Below are 25,380 nucleotides of genomic sequence, written 5' to 3'. Positions count from 1 at the left end.
CTGAACTTGTTGTTATCCGAGTAACTCGTGCTAAAGGTTCTAATTGCCACCTCGATATCATGTCACAGATAATCTGATAAATGGAGCGATCTCCCGCCAATATTCAGCGGCAGCGAACAACTCGTCTTCTTCATCGTCGCACGTGACACGTACAATGCAATCCTGAGATTCTTGTCGAAATGTGCGGCCTCAAAATTATTGTATTCACCCTTTGCATTTGGCACGTTTCTGCCGTGCTAATGAAAGATCAATGTCAGCGGGAATACGTACGTATGAACAACTTGTAAAAATTGAAACACGGCTCACGTCGCACCCACTTAAAACCGCGAAGATGCGCCAATTTCACACAGATTAGCCCCACGTAATATTTTACCCCGCAATCCGGATTTTCTCTTTGCAAAACATGCCATGGGATCAAAATTTTAGACTAACGAATAAGTTCGGGAATAAAAAATTTTGAGCGACTGGTACTTGGCGGATATAATTTCGTGTGAAATGAGGTAGAATTTCAAGTGTTTTTATGTGATTGCGGTCTAACTGAGCCAATGCATGTATTTCATTGTAAGATTAATCGTTGTACTCGTACTTTGCTTTTAATTTGCATTTTTGAAAGCGTTCGTTATATTTGTGAAAGCAACATCACTTGCGGGAGAATTTGCGATGTAGATAAACTCTCGTCCGGAGTCTGAGACCAGCCACAAACTATATGTGTACGAAGCGGAAATGATAACAACCACATTGGCCTGTAAGACGAAAGATTCCATAACGATGAAATTTATGTTGGAAGTTCTTGCTTCGGTACGCACATAGCCTTATACGGTGACTTGTCACCATTTTTTTCAGTTATCAACAGAGCACATCCCGAACTTATAGATTCGTGTTGTAATTTAATAATAAAAATTATAAGATCCTATTTCGTATCGAGGATTACATTTTTTCGCCAACATCTGTGTTAATGATTTATTCAAGTAATCACAAACGATCCACATTTGATATTGTTTTCCTTATTTTCATAAATGATTGAGTCACCAACATATCGTCAGAGGCCTTTCGTCGTTCGAAGAAAGCATATCTGTATGTTTATCGTCCAGACCTTTATTTACGATCCATAAAATCCGACGACTCTTGGAGACACGAAATCATTTCTCAATAGTGATTTGACGTCAAACGCCGGAAAGTATTTCATGAAACTTGCTTCGCGAGGTAAAAGCAGACGAGCGAAATGTATCGTTTTTAATTTTGCAACAACTTTTCAAGGTACTGAGTTAAGTATATCCCAATTTCTATGATATCGAGACAGCTCTGATTCTCAATTTGGAAAGAGAATATGGCACAACAATTGCATTTGTTTATAATTGAAAGATCAACTTTACCAAACTGCCGAAACGTGATTCTGGTGGAGAATGAAAATTCAGTCACTAGGGTGACAAGCAAATTTCGAAATCAGCAAAATGTCACCTGCGACTTTAACTGACGATTCAGTCCAAAGCGTTGAAATTATTGTACCATCGCCTTTTCGACAATTAGTTTGAATTTCTGACCTAGATAACGGAAATGCTTTTACAGTTAACAAATAGATTCCAACAATTATCAGGGTTGCTATCAGAGGTGATCTTCTGCTATCTATTGTGAACCCAGAGCGCAAAGCTCAGCAGGACTATTTTAGATCAGAGTCTAAAATTCCAGACAGTAAGAAGGTATCCATCCGTAACTCGACATAAAACATCAACATACACTAAAACTATTTCTCCGCAGGTTGTTAAACATAACGGAGCTTTCATTCATTGGTGGAGCAGTTCGCGAATTAAAGAAAAAAATATACACTTTAAATACTCTTTACGATTTCCAGGAGTTCCCTGCAGAGTGGAAATCGACAGAAAATGACACTCTAGGACCTGGCAAGATGAAAGTAGTTTATGACAAAGACGCAAACGGTGAGATTCTTAGGAATAAAATTGCTCGAAATTTATCTGGTTGATCTAAGTAAGTCAAGATCAATCGATCTTCATTAAAAACGTTCGGTTCGTTCGGTGATATGACGTGTTCTGGCATACTTTGTTTCACAGAGATTCGTGCGACGTTCGTTAATGGACCGAAAGATGTTTGGATAACAGCACTTATCAAACCGACTGACAACGCCAACTGTCCTAAGACCCTCGAAGATGCTGAGAATCTTTTTCTATATAATCAAAATTATACTAAACGATCCAGTACTGCATACAAAGCGTCAAAGGTAATTAACTTCCGACCACGTGTCAGAGAGCCAAATTTTAGTTAACTTCCGTAGGTTGACTGTAAGACAGAAAGCTTCGTATACACCATATTTCGACAAATGTATGCAAGATCAAGCAATCGTAAACTTAGTAATTCTATCAAATTCAGGGCTATTTTCAATTCTTCGTTTTATGGGGGTAGTCGGGCGGAATTTTGATCGTACTGAGTTTTTGTTCTTAAAACGACTAGAAAAGATCAGATGAAAAATGTCTTTCAACCGGATTAAAATGATGATAGTGTGTATTCTGAAACAAAAATTCAATCTTCTGTGACAAAGTGTATGCGCTAAGAATTTTTTGCAGCGGCACGCAAAAAATTTCCTGCCAATAATTCCTCTATATCCTCTACGATGCAGACTTTCTGAATAAACATCATGAAGCGCAGTACATTTTTGGATTGAGATTAGATCAGTTACGTTGTTATGTCTTAAGTCAGCATAAAGTCAAATTATTTACAATTTCGAAAATCGACACATGTGTCATATTCCGACCAAGCATTATACAGATGCGTTGTTGTTTTCAGAATGCCGAAAAGCTAATGACCATCCCAAAACCAATTACTGGTTGTTATTATTTCAATGTAACGGATGAAAACGGCACCAATTGGTTATACGGCGGTCAATTTTACAATACGTCCAATCCTCACATCGATCCTCACCAGAAATGCAAACTAGAGTACTATCCCCCTGGTGACACGACGTGAGTTCCTAACGTACAATTTCATTCCATAACTCGACCATATTAAGTATCTGCTGTGAAAACTTGCGCATGGCTGAATCAGCCGATAACAAGGCAGTTCTTGCATTACTGTTTTCAGGAAAGAAAGTGTAAACATTCGTGTGACAGTACCGACACTGTGCCGCACGCTAGCATTATGCGTGATAAGCCATAACGGAAGCAGAACCGGAAAGGAATGCGTCCCGTCTCACATGGAGGAACAGTTTGAAAGGGTAATACAGCATTAGACTTACTTTATTTGCGAATATTCGATCAACACGATATATTCTAAATCTTATTTTGTTTCAATGGCCCACGGTTATTACCAATTGGCAATTACACATACATGATTGCACTTCCACGTTATAATTTTCTTGCTCCGTCAATATTGATGCTAAAAACACTTTTTTAAAGATTCAATTTATGTAGGTATACGTAGGTAGAATATTTTTCAAGCGCTACCTCCGTCAACACTCGATTACCTTAGAGTTTTTCTACGGGAGGTAGCACGGAAAATAGAATTTACGGCATGTGCGCAAATAGGGACTTTTCGACTCGTGTGAGGTACTTTGCACTGGTCGAGAAATCCCTATTTTATGCGCACTCGCCACGAAAATAACTATTGCGATGGAGGAGGAGATCTCTGAGCTGAAGTTTTCTCAATGCTTTTCAGGACACCGAGCACAGCTGTAAAAATCCAATCCCGCACAATGTGAGTGTTTTCTTGACATTTAAATTTTTTACATTGATGCAATTAATCCTGAACATAAAAATTGAAAATGACAGAATTTCCGTTTCGATGCCCTTAAATCCACCCTTGCATTTACCGGCGCTGTGTGAAACGGTATGGGGCGCTGTTTGTCAGTATGTGATTTGGCTGTTTTTACTTTTTTTTTACTTTGATACATGATTTTGTACAAGACAATACGAGATATTAAGGGTGAAAAAAAGACACTTTTTCTAAACATTTTTTTACAAGATACAGGCAATGCATTTTAAATTAACTGATTACAATATTGTAGAGTATCATTTCAAGAATATTTTCTGAAAATTTCAGTGGAAAATATAAAAAACTAAACCGTTGGCAGCAAATCTCCGGAGACGTCTCGAAAAACAGTTATTTTGCGGTGGCGGTTGTAACTCATCACTGGGTCACCTGAAATCAAAAAATCAAATTCATTTTATTAGTTTATGAGTTTTTCTAGGTAACGCTGTCAATTTTTTTTTTTTTTTTTTTACATTGTTGTTATTTTTCATTTTACAATAACAAATTTGCCGATTTTTGTTTACCGAAAATCGCGTTTTTAACTTTCCAGTGTTACCAAAAGTTGAAAGATCAAAAAAAAAAACTTGACAGCGTTATCTGGAGAAACTCATAAAGTAATAAAATCAATTTGACTTTTTGATTTCAGATGACCCAGTGATGAGTTACAACCGTCATCGTGAAACAACTTTTTTTCGAGACGTCTCCGGAGATTAGCTACCAATGGCTTAGTTTTTAATATTTTCCACTGAAATTTTCAGAAAATATTCTTGAAATGTTACTCTACAATACTGTAACCAGTTAATTTAAAATACATTGGCTGTATATTGTAAACAAATGTTCAAAAAAGTGTCTTTTTTCCACCGAATTAACGATACCCCCCCCCCCTTTAAGCAGAGGTTTATTGTTTTTCAGGAATGGGAAATCTGTACGTTTAGTCGGTTGCGCGCGAATCTTCTAGTGGTAAGTCTTGCGTTTCATTGAAATTCGAACGTAGTGCAGGAAGACTCAAATTTGAGTTCCAATTCATACGAACTCATAAGTTCCTTAGGTTTGTTTAATTATACAAAGTGTGTAGGATACGTTGTGGAAGCAACAGAGAAATCCAATTTGAATTATTTGTGTGAATAATAATGAATAAAAATCAAAACTTGATCTTTGTTGTACTGAAATAATAAGCCCGTTGAATTTTCGACTTCAAGATCAAGAAAATGTTTGCACCAAGTATGTAAGGGAAAGATTAGCAGTGAGCCTTGGCCGATTCCAATCACAGTCGCCTCTGTTTTCCCCTAAGGTTTGCTGCACAATATTTTCTTTTAATTAAATAAATCTCTTTGTTGTAGAAAACAAAAAAAAGTCTAAAGCATTCAAAATGGATAGTGGATGTTACACGGGAAGAAGAACGCGAATGCAATTCTAATCGTAGTTATTACGTGTCGATTTACACGATCGTTGGTACATGCGAATTATTTCAAAATGAAACAGTGGAGTATTATCGTTGGCAACCTTTTATCTCTGACGAAGTGTTCCGCTTCAGTACGTAATTCAAATGTACTAACTTTTTATAATAAAACGAACCAATTAATGAATTTACATGATTTATTTGTAGCTCCTCCACCTGCCAGCAATTACCAGCCCAAAGACGATAGCCCCTATTCCCTCGAACTTGTTGCGACTATTCTTTCCTACGTCGCAGTAGGTGCCATTTCAGCAGGAATACTACTTTATTGGATCAGGCAGTACAACTATTTGATAGCTGTAGATAAGCTCAATAAAGAAAGACACAACGGAAAGTCGCAAAGAGCTCCGGAACAGAGTGATGACGGAGCATCGAAGGGAATTTTGTTGGTTTATACCAAGGGTTCGCTGTCGTTCATGGATAAAATGGAAAATTTTCGAAATTATTTGAGGCTTGCTTGTGGCTGCAGGGTAAGATTATTTGTAAACCTAAAGACCAGTCGTCGTACATACTTCACGTGTTGTCCGAAGTACAGAGAGGATCTCGCGAAGAGGGCGAGAAGGGTCTCACTCGAGAAAGACCCAACCAAAAACGGTCGAAGCAAGGCAAAGAGTCACCTCGGTTACCTTGAATGGTTCCCATTCGGGAAATCCTCTCATTGTCAAGGGAGGATATTAAATTAAAGTCAAGCACTTCGCGTTGTTGGCGACCAAGTATCCGGATGTCGAATGCACAAGTTATGCGGCATCGCGTCAACCTCTTTAAACGCTTTGTCTCTGATTCTAGGTTTACGACTTGCAGTCGCAGGAAGACGAGGATGACGTTGCAACATACGGAGCTACAGAATGGATTGGCAAGTTGTTACTGAATGGCAGCAAAGTAATTTTCGTTGACACCCCGGAGTTCCGTTCTATGGTCAATGGAATCGAATCTGACACAGCGGAAGAACGTGAACCGGTTGTTGACTCGCGTGATCTTGCGTTGCGATACGCTGTTGAGTCAGCTAAGAACGTCCAAGATCCCTCGACTCAATATTGCCAGCACTTTGTTGTTCGGTTAGTAACTGTGGAGAGAAATCGCGTTTCTTTCAATAAGCCGTGGTACAATATTCCAGTTCTCATTTCTAACCATACATTCCTCGATTCGCAGATGGGACGAAATAAAAACTACCGACGACTGGAATGACCCATTATCGTTGATCGCACCTCACATTCGTTTCAATCTTCCGGAGAATTTCGATACTTTGTGCAAGTACATGTGAGTTATATTTCTTTACTTTTCAATCTACGGATTATGTTGAATGTTAGCGAAATATGGTGCAGCGCCGGACTCGGAAATCGGATTCTATCTTTGACGCCATAATTATTTTTTTATATCTCGTTCGACGGTTGTAATAGATACTTAGAACGGAGACTTATTAGAATTCGAGTCATTAGAGTGATATTTCGGAAGGACCCAGAATGAGAACCGTCTGACTTGCAAAAACTATCGAGTGACAAGAATATTGTTCACGGTACAAAATATCTATCGTGCACACATCACTTCATTACATGTATACTGATTTCTAATATTTTTGACATCATTTCACCTGATTCGCCATTGGTTCAGTGTCGTAACTCGATTCACTGCACCAAAGACCATAGAACTTCGACCGTCACAAAACCAAGCCGAATTACCTGGTCGATATATTTTAAAGCTTGCGTGAGTTTAAAATTCAGCCGTAATCGATTTGTCTGTTGCAGCCGCAACTCAATGGGTACAAAATTCAACTACCATGTAGTTGACGTCCCAAATGTCGCTGAAGCTAATACTATATAATAATACAAGCCAAGCATTTAGGATCACAATAACCTGTGAACACCATTATACTGTAAATTATTTTTTAAATCTCACTCCACGATAAGATCAAGTAGAAAATAAGATGTACTATGAACTGCAATTCAAAAAGATCTGTCGGATAGTTTCCAAAATGTGGGGATATAAAGTTCTGAAGGATGAAATCTTTTACGTACATTCAGCGGCTCAGCAAAAAACGTGAGTGTTCTGAAATCAAACTTATTATTTATACGCATTTTTTAATTATTATGATGGAAATAATTGTTATCACCTCAATTCTCCGTATTGTTTAAGGAGTTATATACAGTTAGAATTTTCAAAAAATCGATTTTTTTTTAAATTTTATTTTCTTAATGTACATATATTTAAGAATACACACAGCAAATTTCTTATCGTTCCGGTGAATATTTTTGAAGTTACACGCAAATTCGAAAAGGCGTTTCAGAATGCTTGAAAGTGCAAGGCCGGAGCGGAAGGGCTGACCTGGAACGCTGTCCCTTTTATGCACCTGCCCATCGTAAATGTTCCCTTCTAATATATTTAGATGCTTGAAGCAGCAGTGTGTTATTGTTTTTTTTATCCCTGAAAGGTAAATTTTTACTTTTCTCTCCCCAAACTTTAAACGCGTTTTTCTCAAAATGGTGTTTACAAAGTCGGTGACCAACATTACTCGAAAACGGCTGAACCGATTGATCTCAAATTTTAACACGAGCTTCTTAAATATTTTTTTTAGTAATTAATCGAAGATTTTTGCTCACCGATAAATATTTTTTTTTTATAAGCAATTTAAAACCGAAACTTTGGTCAAAAATCGATTTTTTTTTTGAAAAACCGCCATTTTGTCAAAAAAATTTATTTCGCTTATTCCTTCGATTGATTACTAGATTTAACATTACTTTAACGAAATCTGTTGGGTTTTTCAATTTCTGAGGATCCAGTTCAAAGATATAGTGATCACCGTAAAACGTCTTTTTTGAGCGCACTCTGATAACGATCGACCGCTCATCCGTCGTCTATAGCTTACACTTCTCGATTGATTGATCACACATATATCATATAACCGCTTAGGTGAAGGCCCCCCCCCCCTCCCTCTGCGGAACTACCTATTACTGAGTCCCGTAGTCACTGCTTTGGCAGCTTTTTGAAACTGTTACAACCTTTAAAAGTGAGAACAATCATAGAAAAAATCGCATGCCAAATCTAAGAGGTCAAGGGTAAAAGCCAGGTCGAATTAGCGTGGAATGCCCCATATACACTATTTATTTGTGGGTTAGTGAAATAAAATGATAATGTGATAAGTCGATTTTACATAAGATTTCACTGTTTCAATTTTACGTCTACTCGACCGTCAACAATCGGCTGTGAATGTAAATTGAAATTTACCGTTAGTCAAATTCTTCATGTTCTTAATTTGAGTAATGAAATTGGACGATTCTTTAGTAATCACTTTGCGAAGCAACTGCAGAAATTTATTTCATACGACGATGCAAACAAATTCAAATATTTTTGTCTGTCAAATGCAACGCAACTGCGCAGTTTTCTATCGTCAATAACATTCGCATGTCTCAGACGCAGTTTACAGAACGATTGCGGAGCAGAACTGACGTTGCGTACAACGTAGTGTGTCTACCTACTTATTAAACTCGCCTAGGTATGTAAAAGCGGTTGTGAAAGTTGAAAATTAAAGTACATTCCGTGACTGTGGAGTTGAAAAAATAACAGGTGTGTTGCGCTAGTTACGCGATTTGATTGAAAAAAAAAAACTGACATCGTATTTCGAAAATACCGCGTAAATTTTCATATTGTTATTTTTTATGACAATGCCGGTATAAGTTTTCACGAATAGTCAGTGATATATGAAATTCGGTAAGTACGCCGAATGACTCGACATTATTGTAAGTCAGGTTTATAAGCGCAACACTTCGCCGTCCGGTAAAAATTGAAAATTCTGATTACGCCTATGAAACAATTCATTATGCTTTTTGCTGCACTGAAATAGTGAATAAGTGAAAAACCCATTACTATACAAATATCTAGTCACGATAATTGAATACGCTTAACCCAGGTTGCGATAACAGTTAGCTGTATTGCTGTTATCGAAGAGAATCGCTGTTTATTTTAGATAACAATATCTAAGGGGAACCTGGTTTATATAAGTAAAAATTATATTACAGCTGTCTTCATATTGATAACCATGCGTCTCTCGAAACTATTAATCGTTGCTGTCGCGTTGGCGATTTCTATTCAACTGACCTCCGAGGTATGTATCAACTCACATATTGAAATACGAGCCATCTTTTGGTCGAACACTACGAGACTCTATTGCACTACCGCATGCCGCGTTCACTTCGAATTTACTTATCAATTGAAAAGAATATGATAACGCCAGATGCAATTCGTATATGAGATCGGCGTGACTTCACTTTACCGCGGTGCAATCGGGCCTGTATGTGAATTAAATAATTTATGTAACAAAACCGTTCAAAAACACTATTGAGAAAGAAATTTACTAGCTGGTAACTTAACGAATGTAGCATCCATAAGTAGTAGAATAATCTATCGATAATTCATGTTGAATCTATTATGTCGGTAATTTGAAAAAATACCAACTACATTCAATAATTAGTCATTTATCCATAATTTGATTATCGATCGTTCGCCTAATACCCTTCTATTCGTCATGTACAGGTTTTGGCCGCAGACACAACTTCTTACATAGGTGCAGTTGTCGAATACTACCCGGTTACAAATGGAACAAACGGGACGACAATCGCTAACGCTAATGCTCAAAATTATGTTACAATTATTAAGAGAGCTGCAAATTACGTGAGTAGATTTAAATAAAAGAAAAACTTTTTGTCTCTCATCGAAAAATCAAATAGCAGTGGTAAAATTTCTAACGTTCTTCGAGTTCAGAATTCTTTGTAAAAGAGTATATTTCTATAACGCTTGAAAAATATGTTTACCCAAATGAATTCCTTATATTCATTGAATTCTTTCAGAGCACGGACATCGTCGTATTTCCAGAAAGCTCTTTGACAATGGGACTCAATTCCTCCGACACGGACAGAACTTTATATCCTTCACACAGCTCTTTTGTACCAGACCCAGGAACAGACATACCCTGTGATAATTCGTCGACTGTCGTAATGGAGGTTTGTAAAGAGAACGATTGGATTCATCGGCAATACAAAGAATGTCAGACATCTTTAAACATACTACAATACAGGTGTTAGTCAGTATACCTAATGTCGGAATTTTCTTCCTAGGCTTTACGTTTGATCTCATGCGCTGCCAAGAATAACTCAATTTACGTCGTGGTGAACTTGAGCGAGAAAGAGAACTGCACCACGACAGGAACGTCGTCTCGTCCCTGTCCCAGCGACGGTTACTTCTACTACAACACAAACGTAGCGTTTGACCGAACAGGAGCAATCGTATCAAGATACAGAAAGTACAACCTCTTCGGCGAGCTGGGATTCAACATAACTTCGACCCCAGACATCGCGACATTTACCACGGATTTCAACGTTACATTTGGACAAATAATCTGTTTCGACATCCTCTTCAGAACGCCAACTCTGACTCTGATCAACGACTATAACGTCACCGACATCATTTTCTCGGTACACTGGTTCTCCGAGATGCCGTATCTGACCGCCATTCAGACCCAAACGGCCTGGTCCTACACGAACAACGTCAACCTTCTGGCGTCAGGGTTCAACATGCCAGCTACCGGCAGTGGAGGCAGTGGAATATACGCTGGAACCAACGGAAAATTGGTCGCCCTTTTCTCGGAGAGTGCGAAGAACGCTCTTTTGGTGGCAAGAGTACCAAAGGTGATCGACGGGGCCCGAAACAACGTCACCTCCACGACCTATCCGCTGATCTACGAGTTCAGTAACACCGAAATCACGACTCTGGTCGGTATAACGACGGTCCCTCAGCAAGCGGTGATCCAGGATATTCTGACGGCTTACACGACGAGCGTTTTGTCCTTGAGCAACGGCACGACCGCCAGTTGGCTCGAAATATGCGATCGGCAGCTTTGCTGTTCCTTTTACGTCAACGGGACGTTCGATGCGGAGAGCGTCAATTCGAGTGCAAATTATTACAGATACCGCATCGCAGTATTCAACGGTGTGAGAACACATTCGGGCGTGGCTACCACCGGTGTGCAAATCTGCAGTATTATTTCTTGTAGAAATGATACGGCGAGCAGCTGCGGGCTGAGATTTGCCGCTACGGACACCGTCTTGCAGCCGACTGTCTTTAACGAAATCGTCGTATCCGGTAATTTTTCTACCACCTCAGACACGATGCAGATGCCAGACTCATTGACCACGGATATGCTTCCATTAAACATCAGCGATTTCACCTACAGGAAAACTACCGTATCTGGTTCTACTTTAGCGAATGTCACCCACGTTTTGACCACTAAAACAAGCAGTTTGTTAACTTTTGCTATTTATGGTAGAAATTTCTCGGCCGATGGCCTGGCATTCACCGAAAGCGTTGTATCATCCGCGATTCCATTCTCACGCTTTTCAGTGGTCCTGACTACGGTTTTTGCAGTCTTAATTACCTTGCACATTTTAACTAAGTATTGAGAAGAGTAACTTTTTGTATCCGGAAAGTTGCGACGGGTATTATGTATGTAAATAATTACCTCGCAGAAATATCCAATAATATTAAGTATATATGTATATTTTTAATATGCATAGCGTGTATGATAAGTTCGTGACTTATGATCTAATCAAAATTAAAGATAGTTTGTACTATTTCACTGTTTTTACCTTATGTCTCTATATGCTTCACGTATAAAAAAAAATTCTATCATCGTCTGTCTGCTAGTTAATGATGTCACTAAATGACTCAGTTACTGAAATTACTTGACTACAATAAGATAGATTCTATGCGATAGAAGATTCAATGGAAAATTCGCAACTCGCGAGACAAAGAGCAATTACCGTTGGAGCCGTATATTCCATATTTTATTTTAAGATATTACATAAGCTTACTATGTAACTAGTAATTACGACCTGTATTTGTTAATCATGCAATGAATTTAGTGATTTAAATGTCTATTTCGATAAAAGTCTATGGCTAGCTCAATAGCAAAGTTTCCTTTCAAACACCTCGCCTCGCATTCTGTTACCCCCTTCGAGTCGAGAAATACTGTGAACCAGATAAAATTTCCTTATAACTATATGCAGTTCATATTTAAGTGTTAAATATATCACTTCCAACTGTTCAACTCTGCGTCAATAAATCACACTCTGCGCAAGTACAATATTTTATTTCACCTTGTTAAGATAATTCACTATTTTTTACGAACACTATCTAACATTAATTGTCACTGAACTCATTGCTGAGGTCAGACATCAGATAACGGAGAATAGGCAAGCCTGGCCATTTCGTGTACATATTTGTTTTGCCACATCCAGCAAAGTTATCTTAGATGACGATATAAGAATTCAGTAAAAATCGGAAAAGTATAAAATGATCTGTGGACGAGAACGTGGATAAAGTTGAGCCCTACAGAATCAATCCTGAGAAATCTATTTTTGAACGATTCTTGTCACAATTTATCGTCTTATTGACATTGAACCTAAATTCCAAATTGTAAATCATATTTTGCAAATTTTTTCTTGGTCTTCCAATTCTCTGATAAGCCAGATAAAAATACCTTCAATGATTTTCGTCATGATGAATAGTACGAGTAGCAAGAATGTAAAAATTGAGTTGACTGACCTAGCGGTGGCAATAACTTTCCCCCTCGGTTAAACTTGCGTATCCTGAATCGATATCTCATCTATTCAATATCTTGGGACTTTGAACTCTGGCACTGCTTCCGATCCTCCTGTTGGTTTTCTCTTATTCATGATGTTCTGTATTTTCTGCCATTCTCTGTCCAACTCTGCTTTCTCATTCTTCTCCTTATTATACTTCCTAGTTCTTCTTCCATCTGCCATTTTTACTCCATACTGGAAGGCAGCCTTGGGCAAAGCCTCCTTGTTGTTCATGTACTCGCTGTATTCCTCGGGAGTGTCAAAATCCCACCGTCCAATTGGCCCTTTCTTGTTTCCCAGGTCCATTTTAGTGTAGTCCACTTCGTCGTCGGAATCGTCAATAGCATCCTGCATCTCGTCAAGTCCTGGATAACACTCGGCATAGCCTTCAGGTTCGGCAGCAAGTTTATTCAACAGCATACCCTTCTTAGGTGCATTTTCAATGCTCTGTGCTATTACTGGCGGTAGCTGTGGAGCGTTAGCTGCATCGTCTGTCGACGTCTCAACTGGTTTGTCAAAATATGAACCCTTTTTCTTGTCCTTTGAATGAACAGCCTCCTTTCTGCTTGACGAAGGAACGTAGTCGCCGATATCTCCATAAATGCTGTCGTCTTGAGGCCTCTGTGCTGTATCAATTTCGTTGAGTTCCTCTACACGTGATTTGCCTTCACGGTTCTTCTTTCCTTTCTTATTATGTCGACTGCCCTGACGCAAGTAGGACAAAATCTGGGCTAGTTTATTTATGACAATATCGTTGGTCGTCAAAGTTGGCGTTGTGTCTATCGTCGGGACGTCGGCCTTGCTCCTGATCAGCGTCGTTGGTATGTCACCATCCGCATTTTCATCATCTAGCTCAATGACGTATGCCATTCGACCAGGGCAATACAATTCGTTGCGTTCAACATGTTTGGATCGCATAATAGCCAATGTTTTGTGTATATTACGTCCTATCTTTGTCTTGAATTGCATTTCCTCCTCTTTTTTTTCCACCTCTTTCTTGTCCTTCTCTTTATCTTTCTTTGGCTTCACCAGCTTTTCCATTTCAATTTCCTGCTCTTGTTCCTTGGCCTCTATCTCACTCCTTACCTTCTGCAGCAACGCGTAATCCAACCCTTTCACCAAATGAGTGTGCTCCATATCTCCACCCAAGAACTTCGACTGTTGTATCATCTGCCTCCTTCTTTCTGCTGCATCCATACCAGATTTAACATCTGGCGCTACGGCTCGGTAGGCACTCGCTGTATTCATTGGATCTTCGGACTGATAATCAGCATTAGTTCCATCTCGTCTCTCCCTCGCTCTGTCTCTGTACTTCTCAGCTAGTTCTGCCATTTTATCCTCCTCCTGTTTCTTAAGCTTGGCATAAAAACTCTTCTTTTTTCGCCTCAACTCTGCTCGACTTCCTCCCGCTATTACGGGAGTTTGTGCCGTCTTAGCTGCGGTGTCTCGCATTGTTCCAGGAACCGACGCCGGAGTTGACGACGGCACCGAAGCCCTCGGCGTCATTAAGAGACGCCTAAAATCATCATTGGTCAATCTCACCGAAAGCCCCATATCCTCCTCCATTGTGTCCGGCATTTTTGTCAATAGAAATGCGCAGGAAATAGATTATTCTTGAGTTAGATACTCGCCAGCAGCTCCGCTTGGTAGTCTACTCATCAGCAACTGTAATAAATGATTGAACCCCATTAACGCAGTCAAAAATTTTTAAAACCACTTTTGATAATTTAATTAATGATCATCAGCAAAACAATCTATCTAGTAGTTTGTTGTTGACTTTGAGGTTAATTATATAATTCGATTTTACAAAATTACCTGCATTTGCTAGCAACTGAAAATACAAGAGAGCAAATGTTCGCACAACTGCAAATTGTAAAATTTACTGATGCAAATTGCTATTGATACGTAACAAATATGTAAGTCAATTTATCAGTGCATTTACATACGCCCTTACGTCTCACAAGCAGCCGGAGTAACAAACAATCGACTTATTCCTCTCGTTTTAAGGTTATGTCGGTCGCTGTTCTGACACGTACGCCTCTGTGCAACGTATACGATTTGAAATTAATGAGTAACAGATTTTATAACCTGTAGGATTCACTGGTCCAAATTTTTTCACACCAAAATAATAAACGCTTCGATGATTTCGAATACAGTTCAACGTTTGCGAAGTTCAAGTGCACGGACTCAAACGAAACCGTGTCGCGTAACTGGCGCCATGACACTTTAGCCCAACCTAACTTCACACCCGTCAAACGTCAAACTCGCAATTTTATCATCCCTATTGAGAAGGAATTTGTAGCGTCACTCATTTTAATTATTGAATGAGATATTCTCGTCCATCGCGGACACCTGCAACGCGTTGTGAGTATGAGAGAAGACATTAAACGATATTCAGTAACAGCTTACAAATTCATTCTTCTTATACATACGCTTCCAACCCATTTGTAAAGTCACATGACTGATTGTAAATTTTCTGTATATACTTTACCTAGCGTACTGCCTGTTCATTCTAGGCAGTAAACGGTGCTGAAAACAATTCATTATTGGTTTGCTTGGCTTCAATTGATATATTTATATTTCCTTACAGCTGACATATCGACAACAACATGAACGTCGATTAAAATACATACTGATCAAAAAAGCCAAGATGATTTCAGCTTGCCACAGAGATTCTTACGATTACGAAAGCTTGTCTTCTAATGAATAGATTGAGGATGATTCGAAAGGGAATAGTGTCCACAAATCTGAACAAGATCCTTTTCGTCGTGAATCCATGCGTTACATCACGAGTACAGAGGGAGAACACGTCTGTTCTATGTGCAACAACATGTTCGAGAATGAAAAAGAACTTGCTGATTATGAGTTGCCATCAGATGGTTCAATGTACGGAAATTCAACAGATAACGAAGAACAGACGAAAGTCAATCAACATGGAAAGAGCAAGGTTTTGACTGTCGATTTGATCAGACCGTTCAAATGTGATTTATGTGATTTGGTATTTGACAGAATGTCACAGTTGGACAAACACAAAAGAAATGTGCATAGCCAGGAAAGATCTCAAGTATGTCAGATATGTGGAAAAGGATTTTTCAGGTCAACAGATTTGAAAACCCACTTAAACATTCATTTAGGTACTAATAGATGCATTTGCGAAGTTTGCGGAAGAGAATTCAATCATGTTTCCAATTTAATTAGGCATGGCAGAACTCACTCAGGTAAAAACGGAACTTTATCTCACTTTAGACTTTTTTTCACAACTGGATTGAGAAACTATCGCAGTAAAAGGCTAAGACGTCGTTTTGCTTCTTTTTGGATACTTTTACTATTTTTTATCGCAATGTTGCGTCAAACTGAAAAGACCGTTTTTGGCGCAGTTTATATGAAAAGAAAACATTTTAATTAACATGATACTCCTGCTAAACATGACAGGGTTCTAAAACAATTGACATAAATATATGTAAAATTAAATAATAATTAGAACCAATGGATTATAGGAGTGAAGCCGTACCCGTGCACCATTTGTGGCAAGCGATTTACACAGATCAATACATTAACCAGACACAAAGCTATTCACAAAAGAGGAGATGACAGTATGGACTGTTGTTTTTGTGACAAACAGTATAAAACTAGAAATGGTCTTAAACTACACATGAAGAAATCGCACGGAGTAAGTATCGCCCTGCTTCACAATTTAGAATCATGCACACGCTGCAACTATTTCTTAGATCAATATGCCAAATTATTAATCATACGTCTTATTAAGCGCAAATATGAATGAAAAATTTTTTTATTTACAGTTTACTGGAAGTTGTCAGCAGGATCATGGAAAAATTGTTAAACGCAAACATTACTGTACAATTTGTGGGGACAGTTTTCAATTCGTTGAGCTATTAAAAGTTCACGAGAGTATGCATCAAGGCATAAATATATTGGAGTGCAAAAGTTGTAATCAGGTGAGAGAATTTGCAATTCTACACGGCTTGTTTCTTTGGCCAATTTTGGATACTTAATTCTTTCTGTCATTTGCAATGTGTCTTTGAAATATCGACAAAAATCATTATGTAAACATTTTTTCGTATTAACTACTTCTCAGTCCCAATTCAATATATATATATTTATATTTTAGGTATTTCAAAAGATGGACGAAATCAAAGAACACAGATGTGATAAACCAAAATTATCTGGTGCAAATGAAATGATATCTGAGAAAATTGTGTCTGATAAAGAATTCTCTGAGAAGGCCAGAAACCAAGAAAAAATTATATCAAATTTATCTACAGAGGAACAAAGTTTTGTTACAAAACTTGAGGTTGTTGACCAAGGTTCGAGAGATTCTTGTTCGGAAAGAATTCCTAGAGCCAAGGGTATCTCGAAAATGAATACGATACAGAATTCAAGTAACCATGAACCTGATTACAAATTCAAACCGACTATTCTTACATGTCCCAGCAACCGGGAAGAGGATAAGCGAACTAAAGAAACAATCGTTTATGTTACTACTGAACAGGTATAAACATATACGTAATTACAATTACTTTTGTTACACTATATTTTGCTATCTTACTTACATTAAACCTTAACAAACTCATATCAAATCTAATTGTTTACAGCTGGCAAACATGAATACGGAACAAGTAGTAGATACAGCAAACCATTTTTTGCATGAACACTTGATGCAACTAGCGGCCGAAAGTGCTTTGCAAACTGATAATATAAGATCTCGAGACTGTGACAATGAAGCCGCTGTATCTGAGATGATAAGTAATTGTTGGAAAGAAATTGAGATACCTGATGTGAATGAACCTGAACTAGCCGAAAAGCAAGATGCGTCATCAAAAAATACTACCCAAAATATAATTTATGTACACACGTTAAAAAAGGACGGTCTAGCATTTTTGAATAAAAGTGGAGATCTCGGGAATATTGGTACTGAAATAATGCCAGAAAAATTACAAAATATTAAACATGACTTAGAGGCGATCGAAAATTCTACTTTGCATGCCGAGCTTCAAGAGACACATACTTTGAAGCTTAGAGAAAGTGAATGCGTACAGAAGCATCATCTGGTTGGAAATAAAAATTGTAGTAAAAAAATTTCTGGAGTTAAACGAAATCCAAATAAATTGTTAGATTCTGTGTTATTTGAAAATATAAATTTAAACTGTTCAGAACCAAGTCATAGACAAGAATTAGACACAAGTTCGGTTACAAAAGGAATGAAAGTACTAGAAATTCAAGACTCTGTGCTGTACTTGAATGAAGAAAACTCTGATAAAGGACAACGCGAAGATGGTAATTTACAAACCACTTTACATGCACAGAATATGTTTGAAGACTTATTCAAAAATCATATGGATAACGTTAATACGGTAATCACTAAATCCTCTGACAATCAAGAACCAACTTTGAGATTGGTGAAAACAGACAACGAAGAACAATTCTATGAGCTACTGATCACAAATTGCTCAGAAAATGTGGTAGAATCTTGCGAAATAGGAAAAATTTCAGAGGAGAGTATCCACGAAAATTCAAAAATAACACCAAACGAGCCTATATCAGATTCACTGTTGAAATTAGTCCAATTAGAGAATGGTCAACGTATCTTGGAGTTAACGGAAAACACGCTATCAGAGGGATCTGATATTCCCGAAATGATTGGAAAGCGGACAGGAACGGAGGATATTGAAGAGGAAGTACAAAATTTATCGAAAAATGTTAATCACGATAAAAGTGGCGAAAAAAGTTTTGTGCATAACAGGGGGGAGAAAATCTTTTACCTGGCACAAAGTAACAAAGATAATTTGATTGACTTTTTTGAAATAGAAACACTTGGGACGCAAGACCAGAACTGTGATTTTGTCTCGGACGAAACTATACAGAATCTATCAATACAAACAAATTTTGACGATTTGGGAACTCTGAACAAAAATGAAAATTTGGAAATTGAGAATCCGCCAATGGGTAATGAAAGTTGTGAAGAAATCTTTGGATTAATTCAGAATAATCTTCCGAAATACAATGAGAAAATTAAAAGCGAGTCCAAGAAAACTGTAAGGGAAGATGGACCCATGGTAAGACTTGTACAGAACGAAGATGGGGCGCAATTTTTCGAACTAATTCGAGGAGATTCAGAATTTGATGAAACGCAAGACTTTGAGTTGATTCAAACCTATGATACAGATGAAGGGCAAAGCACCCAATTTGTAAATAATATCAAACACGCTGAAAACGTGCATACAGAAACAAGTTACACGATGAATGGTACCGACGAGAAAAGTAAACTAGAATCTGAAGTATCTCAGAAGAAAAAGCCGAAAAGTAATGTGAAAAAGTATAACTGTGACGTTTGTAAAAAATCATTTTCAAAAGGTTACAATTACAGACAACACATAGGAACACATTTTGCTGATCAACAAAAATTCAAATGCAAGGAATGTGGGACATTATTTGCCTGGAAGTCTACTCTCAATAAACACATGGCTAGTCATAGAGCTGGAGGGCAACAGAAATTCGTCTGTGAAATTTGTCCAAAAGTCTACACAACTTTGTCTCAAGTAAACGTGGGTATTGCACTTTTTTTTACTTATATGCGCTGCTACCGATGTGAGTTGTTGTTTTAATGCAATATTAATATTTTATACAGGAACACGTTAAGAGAGATCACCTCAAGGAGCGTAATCACAAGTGTACACATTGTTCGAAGACATTCTTCAAAAAGTTTGACCTCAAAACACATACCCGTACCCACACAAAAGAACGACCGTACGAGTGTCGCATTTGTTACAAGAGTTTCCATTATCAGAGTCACATTATTCGCCACGAGCGTATTCACTCAGGAGAGCGACCATACGCTTGTAATATTTGTGAAAAAGCATTCACGCAATTGGGGTCATTGAAGAATCACAGGCAGAGGCATCAAGAATTGAAAATAGATATTTTAGATTATCAAATGGATGAAGACGATCCTTTACCGCGATCAACATTGTAGGTTTGGACATATTTTTACATACAATAACTCTCAGATTAATATACTTCTGTAGTCAGAGTTTCACAGAGAATTGGTATAATAGTAATCATGTTTATGTGCAAGGTTGGTTTATAATATACATATATTGAAGTTACATATTTTTCCGTGTACTATGTATATACATATGTTATAGGTATCCACTCAAGTCGTGAAGTTAGTCCATAAAATTTTATTAAAAAGACCCGAAGTTAACTTGTAAAAAACAGTTGTAACCCTGACATTGTTATTCCTAGCATATTCCCAATAAAATTTTTGGCCCCTTGCAATCTCGCTACAATCCATTCTCAACTAAGGAATCATCTCCGATAATGGTATTTTGGCGATACAATGTGTACGAAGTACATTTAAAAGTGTATGAGATCGCCGAAAAGGAAGAAGATTGTTTTAAATATTGGGAAATTGTGTGTAACATGTCGTGTATAGGTATAATATATACCAATAAAAGGGATGCAAAAAAACTGCGGCTTGTGAGAGCGCAACACTCGTTTTACAATGTTAATTTGTTTTTCCTAAAGTTAAAGAGAGAATAAAATATGCGAGGTTGAATATTGAATGAATCAATTCACTACAGAGATAACATTTTATTTTTCAATAATATCGTTAATATTTAAAAAGGTACAGATCTTTAGCTTCGTTTAACGAACGTTAAACGTACATACGTTGAAATGTTGAGCAATTACGTGTCGTAATGTAATGGTGTAAATGAGAGCTATCAGAATTAGGTACTTCAATACTGTTACTTGCTGTTGTTATGAATGAATATTTTATGAAAATAACATATAATACTTCCTTGATGTAGTTGATGATTCAAGCAAACATTACTTTTCAAATTAGGTTCAATTACCAATATGTAATTATATTAAAAATACTGGATTAATCACAATTATTTCCTGTTACAAATTTTAAGGGATTTGATTGTGAATGGCGACGAGATAAATGTGGAAAACACAGTTTTACATATCACCCAAAATTGCTTCCAGAGATAAAAGCATGGTTTTAAGTTTCTTATCCGAACTAATCAGATTCCTAGTATTGTAGGATTTTTTTAGAATTGTATACGAAATTTGATCAAACCCTGTAATTTTCAAGCAAAGTATAGATTGAAATACCTAACCGAAGTTAACAAGTTTCGTGTTTATCATTCAGAGTGAGATTGGAAAGTGAAAGAAATTTAAAAAAACTATATTGTGCAAAAACTCTGCTGTTGTAAATCGCTAATGAGAAGTTCCCATATCGAATTCGTGCTTTGTACTGGATACATATTCATAATATCCATTGAAAAGTAATAAATTATAAAGTATCTATACTGTATAATTATGAAGAAATTGCACAATAAAAATAGAATTAGAATTGTCCAAGTTCATAGTTATTAGTAAAGATGTTGGATACACCAAAGGCTACTATGTGATATGTAGACTAGCCTAACGCAGATTTTTTAAATCTACTTACTGTATACACAAAACATTATTCTAATTGACCAAAATTCTTTGGCACATTCTGAATGTGTTGCAGACCATCCTTTACTTATAATTAGTGTATAATTTCTTTTTCATTTCTCTTTAGTTTTTATTTTATCATTAGCAGGGTAGATGAAAGAGAAATTATTTTGAGTAGTGAATATAGTATACAAATAAATAAATATTACAGAAATGCGTAGATATTGGTTAGGGGACACCTTATCGCGGCTACGGAAAGAATAAGAGTGTGACTCAAACTATACTTATAATCTAGAGATTTTCGTCAAGTTTTAGACAATCGGTGTGAAATCTTGCATCGATATGCATCAATTTGAAAGTCATATAATACAAGAACCTTTCACTCATATCAATTCTGAATTGTGGCAGAATTTAAAAAATACCAAAACAATAGTTTACTTGTACATCAATTGTTGCAACCTGAACTAGTCCATAATAAAACTTAAAACCAATTCTACCCACGATTAACCTTTAGAGGGCCAGTATTTTTCCCTTGAAATTCGATATTTTTTATAGGTATGATTTATGTATATAAATAGTCAACACATGGAGAAATGGAGTTTCCATGTTATCTGCTGACTCCTAAAAAAGCCAAGCTGGTCCTATGAAGGTTAAATGTTTATTTTTTTTTTTTTTTTGTCTCAGAATGTAAATAATGAGCATCGATAGTTTGTATAATGAATTACGAAACACTCAACTATCATTTTTGAATATGGCTTTCTTCTCATCCATTTCCTCAATGGATAATCGTCACCTATGATTATCTAAATTTACGACATCATAAAGTGAAAAACGAAAATCTAACTAAACCTTTGAAACTACCTTCACATTTTCATCTATACTAACAATAATTAAAACTAACAAAATGTAATACTAACTGCCAATTAAGTCTGAGCAGAGGAAAAGCTAATGCTTAATGCCCGTAAATTTTACTCTCGTCAACTATTTCTACTTCCTTCAGGAAGACCTTCATCTATATGGTAATATAAACATGGTAATCAAAAAGTAAGTACTACGAGTATTACGCTCGAAAATAATTTACGTACGCTACATCCTTATCAGAGTAATAGATAACTGGAATTCGGTACATAAGTGTAATAGGTAATTGTAAAACATAGTACGCACAGCCTATTCAATGGGTAACCATGTATTAAGGCAATATTCGTTTCATAATTAATTACTCTTTGTAATCTAACTTCACCATTTCGGCACAAAGGAGCTGTATTTGCTTCTGCAACTTGGCACTGAGATATTTTCAAGAGTAAAAGGAGCTGTATTTGCTTCTGCAACTTGGCACTGAGATATTTTCAAGTTATATGTTTTGAAACAAAGACATACTTCTCTTAGAATCATGTGATCGAGATACATTTCATTGAATTACAGAACCTACAAGAAAATTCGTATTAAAATACTTGATATTCAATAGTTGAAATACTGTGCTGAGAGTAGAGTTGGTGTCTTAAAAGTTGAAATGTTCTATAAATATCTTGATGTTGAATTAAAAACTTTTCATGAGATCAGACCAAAAATCGTGATATTAATAGTTCTGTCTGTACAGATTTTGACCATTCCGTTTAAAACCCATTATCCAATGTCTGACACCACTTTTCGTTATTGTACTTTCGAGACTTACAAATCGCATTCAAATACCAAGAATATGTGGCAATGCCAATTGGTTTATAGATCCAATATTTAAATCTTACTGATTTCGTTCCACCATAATTCATTAAATAAAAACTCATGTTCTCTGATTGGCCCCAACACCATAAATAAAAACATACATACCGAATGAATTATTCATCAAATATTCCACTTGTTCCCAAGCGGGTGAAACCAAACCAGTAAAATTTTTAATAATTTATGATCGATAAAACACGTAAGTGTTGTTGTCAGACAGATCATTTTATCATTTCTGAAAAATTAAGTCTAGTTTGTGAATAAAAATTATCTCACAATGTGTGACTATTAGCACCTGTAAAAATAATGGGTAGAAATCACTTCTATTACATATTAAATAAACTAAAGCAATCAATAATAGCGATCTCGGTTCTCATTTCATTTCATTTCACTTCTACTTTAGCTGCGGAGTTGGTTTTTGTCCAACTATTTTATTGCGTAGAATGTTGAAATGGCCTTGAACCTGAGAAAGCTGAGTTTTTAGAGAGTCGGAAAGTTGCTTCTGGAGTTGTTGAACCTCGAGGATGTCACGGCGTAACGTTTGATATTCTTCTTTCACTTGGGTTACTGAACGCAAGAGTCTGAGCACAGATATCTGCATAAAATATATTTACGAACACATCATCGCAGTTGCAAGAGGGTCACGGATACTGGTTAAAAGTAAAAAAAAATTTCGCCACTGTCTCAACTACATGCACGCACATTTTGTGACATCGTTACGAATTCAGTCGATCTCCAAATCCAACGTAGTATGGAAAATTAATTACATCGATAGAACGCGCAAAACTTCTTCCGAATCTTTTACTCAGACACGATCAAGTGTTCGTGGTTCTCAATAATCTTTTACTTATATTTTTAGATACTGCTAAAAATTAGGGTAGGTACAAGTGGAAGCGAAACATGGAATGGCGTCAATCAATAGAACATTGCAGCCTGTTTCACTTGTTAACGCTATTCCTAGCACCGTGCAATCTTGTGCATCCAAACCAACCCTTGATGCTTCGTACATTCAAAATCGCTTCACATATCCAAGTGTTACAAAAATTGTGGTAAAGTCTTTGTATTTAGTTATGTGTTAACAAAATGCAAAAGAAAAATAACAAGTCGAAATCTTTCTAATAAAATTACGAATCCTGTGTTAAGAGTCCTAAGCCGATTATTATCTAATTTTTGTCTTATGTACTGCATCAATATCTACGTAGTTAAACTTGGTGGCAACAAAGAATTTTACCATCGTACGAGAATTGTTTTGTCAAATAAAATGCCAAACGATATCTTACAGGATACGGGTGTTTTATACCTGAGATAGAAAAAACATCAACAAAACTCTGAAGCCCATCCCACTTTGACCTTATAAAGACTGGCGTTAGCGGAACGTGAAAACTTGTGCATTACCTCGTTGTCCGGGTCCTGAAATTCTTTTTCAAACGCGTCGATTTGCCAGGTGATCATGTCCAGCTTGCCATCGGCTTCGCGTACCTGAAAATTACGATATATTATTCGTCGAGTGTTCCGCGTTGACGTTCTGAGGTTAACCGGTAGTCATATTTCAGAAATAAAAGCTTACGCTCTGCTCCAGATGTACAATTGCGGAATTCATTCTGCCCCTGTACTTTATTCACAACAAGGTATTCAAGGGTTTTGTGTTTACTTGTGTAGTTTCTATTTATCGTATTCGCCGTATGAATGCCTCAGTGACGTTATTTCAAATTATTTATTTCACGTCTGTTCATTGATTGCGAAAGGAGCCGTTGATATGTGCCGCTTTTGAAAAGAAACTGTGGCACGATCTACCAGGTGGCAGTACTGAATAAGTCTTTAGACTGGACTGGAATCGAGTGGACTAGGTGGACTTGCTTATAGAGCTTGCTACGTTTCAAGGTTTTAAGACTCGGGTTCTAAACAACCGCGAAACGATCCATCCGCTTTATTTTCAATTCAAATGTCTTACCCGGCATTCTACTTATGATCTTTAAATACGTATAAGCAACCTATTTGAACGTATTTTACGACGTAAGAGATAGAGGGAAATAGCAACCTGCACTTAATTGCGATGCATGGTATTGAAAAAAAAAATGAGAAAATCGTAAAACTATACCTTGAGAATTTATACGTTTATAGTAGGTAATTACGATGGCTCGACGATGCGTGTGTGTTGAGTTAAACTGCACCCATGAATTAAGTTTGTAATATGTGAGCTGTCACAAACAAGTAATTATATTAACATGTAAGATTGCAGAAAAGGTGAAAAAAAAAATAAATAAATAAATGCGAAACTCTTAATTTTTTTCTCGTCTTATCCTTTATAAAAAATATCGCAAGCTCAGCTGAGCTATAGGATTGCAAATTAACAACCGG

At 36.9% G+C, this 25,380-nt stretch overlaps 5 protein-coding genes across 10 annotated transcripts; 3 read left to right on the top strand and 2 right to left on the bottom strand.

Moving 5' to 3' along the window:
* The first annotated feature begins 723 nt into the window (after positions 1–723).
* On the top strand, positions 724–10,192 carry LOC107219612. The gene is made up of 16 exons (XM_046734336.1): positions 724–798; positions 1,578–1,697; positions 1,850–1,934; positions 2,067–2,233; positions 2,797–2,972; positions 3,091–3,223; positions 3,420–3,425; positions 3,664–3,702; positions 4,669–4,716; positions 5,097–5,289; positions 5,363–5,682; positions 5,999–6,267; positions 6,362–6,469; positions 9,223–9,308; positions 9,737–9,874; positions 10,051–10,192. The coding sequence occupies exons 1-15, from the start codon at positions 724–726 to the stop codon at positions 9,823–9,825; spliced, it is 1,914 nt and encodes a 637-aa protein (XP_046590292.1). The 3' UTR covers positions 9,826–9,874; positions 10,051–10,192.
* LOC107219616 (protein Red) lies at positions 3,543–15,076 on the bottom strand. 4 transcript variants are annotated; one of them, XR_006903419.1, is made up of 3 exons: positions 14,795–15,076; positions 12,803–14,505; positions 3,543–4,146 (listed from the first exon to the last, which is right to left on the bottom strand). XR_006903419.1 is itself a non-coding variant. In XM_046734797.1 (3 exons), exon 3 carries the CDS (start codon positions 14,416–14,418, stop codon positions 12,868–12,870), a length of 1,551 nt encoding a protein of 516 aa, XP_046590753.1. In that variant the 5' UTR covers positions 14,419–14,505; positions 14,656–14,703; positions 14,795–15,076; the 3' UTR covers positions 11,630–12,867. The 4 variants fall into 4 exon arrangements, 3 of the variants coding, with proteins under 3 accessions (XP_046590753.1, XP_015513368.1, XP_015513369.1); XM_046734797.1 differs by lacking the exon at positions 3,543–4,146 and adding an exon at positions 14,656–14,703 and having other exon boundaries at positions 11,630–14,505; XM_015657882.2 differs by lacking the exon at positions 3,543–4,146 and having other exon boundaries at positions 11,630–14,505; positions 14,787–15,076.
* Positions 10,090–11,658, top strand: LOC107219614 (vanin-like protein 1). The gene is made up of 2 exons (XM_015657881.2): positions 10,090–10,203; positions 10,318–11,658. Exons 1-2 carry the CDS (start codon positions 10,090–10,092, stop codon positions 11,656–11,658), a joined length of 1,455 nt encoding a protein of 484 aa, XP_015513367.2.
* On the top strand, positions 15,052–21,071 carry LOC107219618. 3 transcript variants are annotated; one of them, XM_046734776.1, is made up of 7 exons: positions 15,052–15,204; positions 15,431–15,974; positions 16,338–16,510; positions 16,641–16,796; positions 16,970–17,350; positions 17,454–19,403; positions 19,487–21,071. In XM_046734776.1, the coding sequence occupies exons 2-7, from the start codon at positions 15,617–15,619 to the stop codon at positions 19,829–19,831; spliced, it is 3,363 nt and encodes a 1,120-aa protein (XP_046590732.1). In that variant the 5' UTR covers positions 15,052–15,204; positions 15,431–15,616; the 3' UTR covers positions 19,832–21,071. The 3 variants fall into 3 exon arrangements, with proteins under 3 accessions (XP_046590732.1, XP_015513373.2, XP_046590731.1); XM_015657887.2 differs by having other exon boundaries at positions 15,431–16,058; XM_046734775.1 differs by lacking the exon at positions 15,052–15,204 and adding an exon at positions 15,289–15,307 and having other exon boundaries at positions 15,431–16,058.
* An 879-nt stretch (positions 21,072–21,950) lies between these two features.
* LOC107219617 lies at positions 21,951–25,032 on the bottom strand. The gene is made up of 3 exons (XM_015657886.2): positions 24,590–25,032; positions 24,418–24,501; positions 21,951–23,617 (listed from the first exon to the last, which is right to left on the bottom strand). The coding sequence occupies exons 1-3, from the start codon at positions 24,620–24,622 to the stop codon at positions 23,417–23,419; spliced, it is 318 nt and encodes a 105-aa protein (XP_015513372.1). The 5' UTR covers positions 24,623–25,032; the 3' UTR covers positions 21,951–23,416.
* Positions 25,033–25,380: the final 348 nt, after the last annotated feature.

This window comes from Neodiprion lecontei, chromosome 3, assembly GCF_021901455.1.
Source record: "Neodiprion lecontei isolate iyNeoLeco1 chromosome 3, iyNeoLeco1.1, whole genome shotgun sequence".
NCBI classification, from domain to species: domain Eukaryota; kingdom Metazoa; phylum Arthropoda; class Insecta; order Hymenoptera; family Diprionidae; genus Neodiprion; species Neodiprion lecontei.
Note: the sequence above shows the minus strand (reverse complement) of the source record. Positions and strands in the feature narration are given on the sequence as shown.

Bases quoted from the DNA above. Each gene is read 5' to 3' on its own strand.
- LOC107219612 (XM_046734336.1), top strand. From the start codon at position 724: ATGATAACAACCACATTGGCCTGTAAGACGAAAGATTCCATAACGATG. The intron at 5,290-5,362 runs GTACGTAATTCA...ATTTATTTGTAG, and splicing joins TGACGAAGTGTTCCGCTTCA to CTCCTCCACCTGCCAGCAAT. The intron at 6,268-6,361 runs GTTAGTAACTGT...CTCGATTCGCAG, and splicing joins TGCCAGCACTTTGTTGTTCG to ATGGGACGAAATAAAAACTA.
- LOC107219614 (XM_015657881.2), top strand. From the start codon at position 10,090: ATGGGACTCAATTCCTCCGACACGGACAGAACTTTATATCCTTCACAC. The intron at 10,204-10,317 runs GTTTGTAAAGAG...TTTTCTTCCTAG, and splicing joins CGTCGACTGTCGTAATGGAG to GCTTTACGTTTGATCTCATG.
- LOC107219616 (XM_015657882.2), bottom strand. From the start codon at position 14,418: ATGCCGGACACAATGGAGGAGGATATGGGGCTTTCGGTGAGATTGACC.
- LOC107219618 (XM_015657887.2), top strand. From the start codon at position 15,617: ATGCGTTACATCACGAGTACAGAGGGAGAACACGTCTGTTCTATGTGC. The intron at 16,797-16,969 runs GTGAGAGAATTT...TTTATATTTTAG, and splicing joins AGTGCAAAAGTTGTAATCAG to GTATTTCAAAAGATGGACGA. The intron at 17,351-17,453 runs GTATAAACATAT...AATTGTTTACAG, and splicing joins TTTATGTTACTACTGAACAG to CTGGCAAACATGAATACGGA.
- LOC107219617 (XM_015657886.2), bottom strand. From the start codon at position 24,622: ATGAATTCCGCAATTGTACATCTGGAGCAGAGC. The intron at 24,502-24,589 runs GTAAGCTTTTAT...CGTAATTTTCAG, and splicing joins TTGTACATCTGGAGCAGAGC to GTACGCGAAGCCGATGGCAA. The intron at 23,618-24,417 runs GTAATGCACAAG...TATTTTATGCAG, and splicing joins TTCAGGACCCGGACAACGAG to ATATCTGTGCTCAGACTCTT.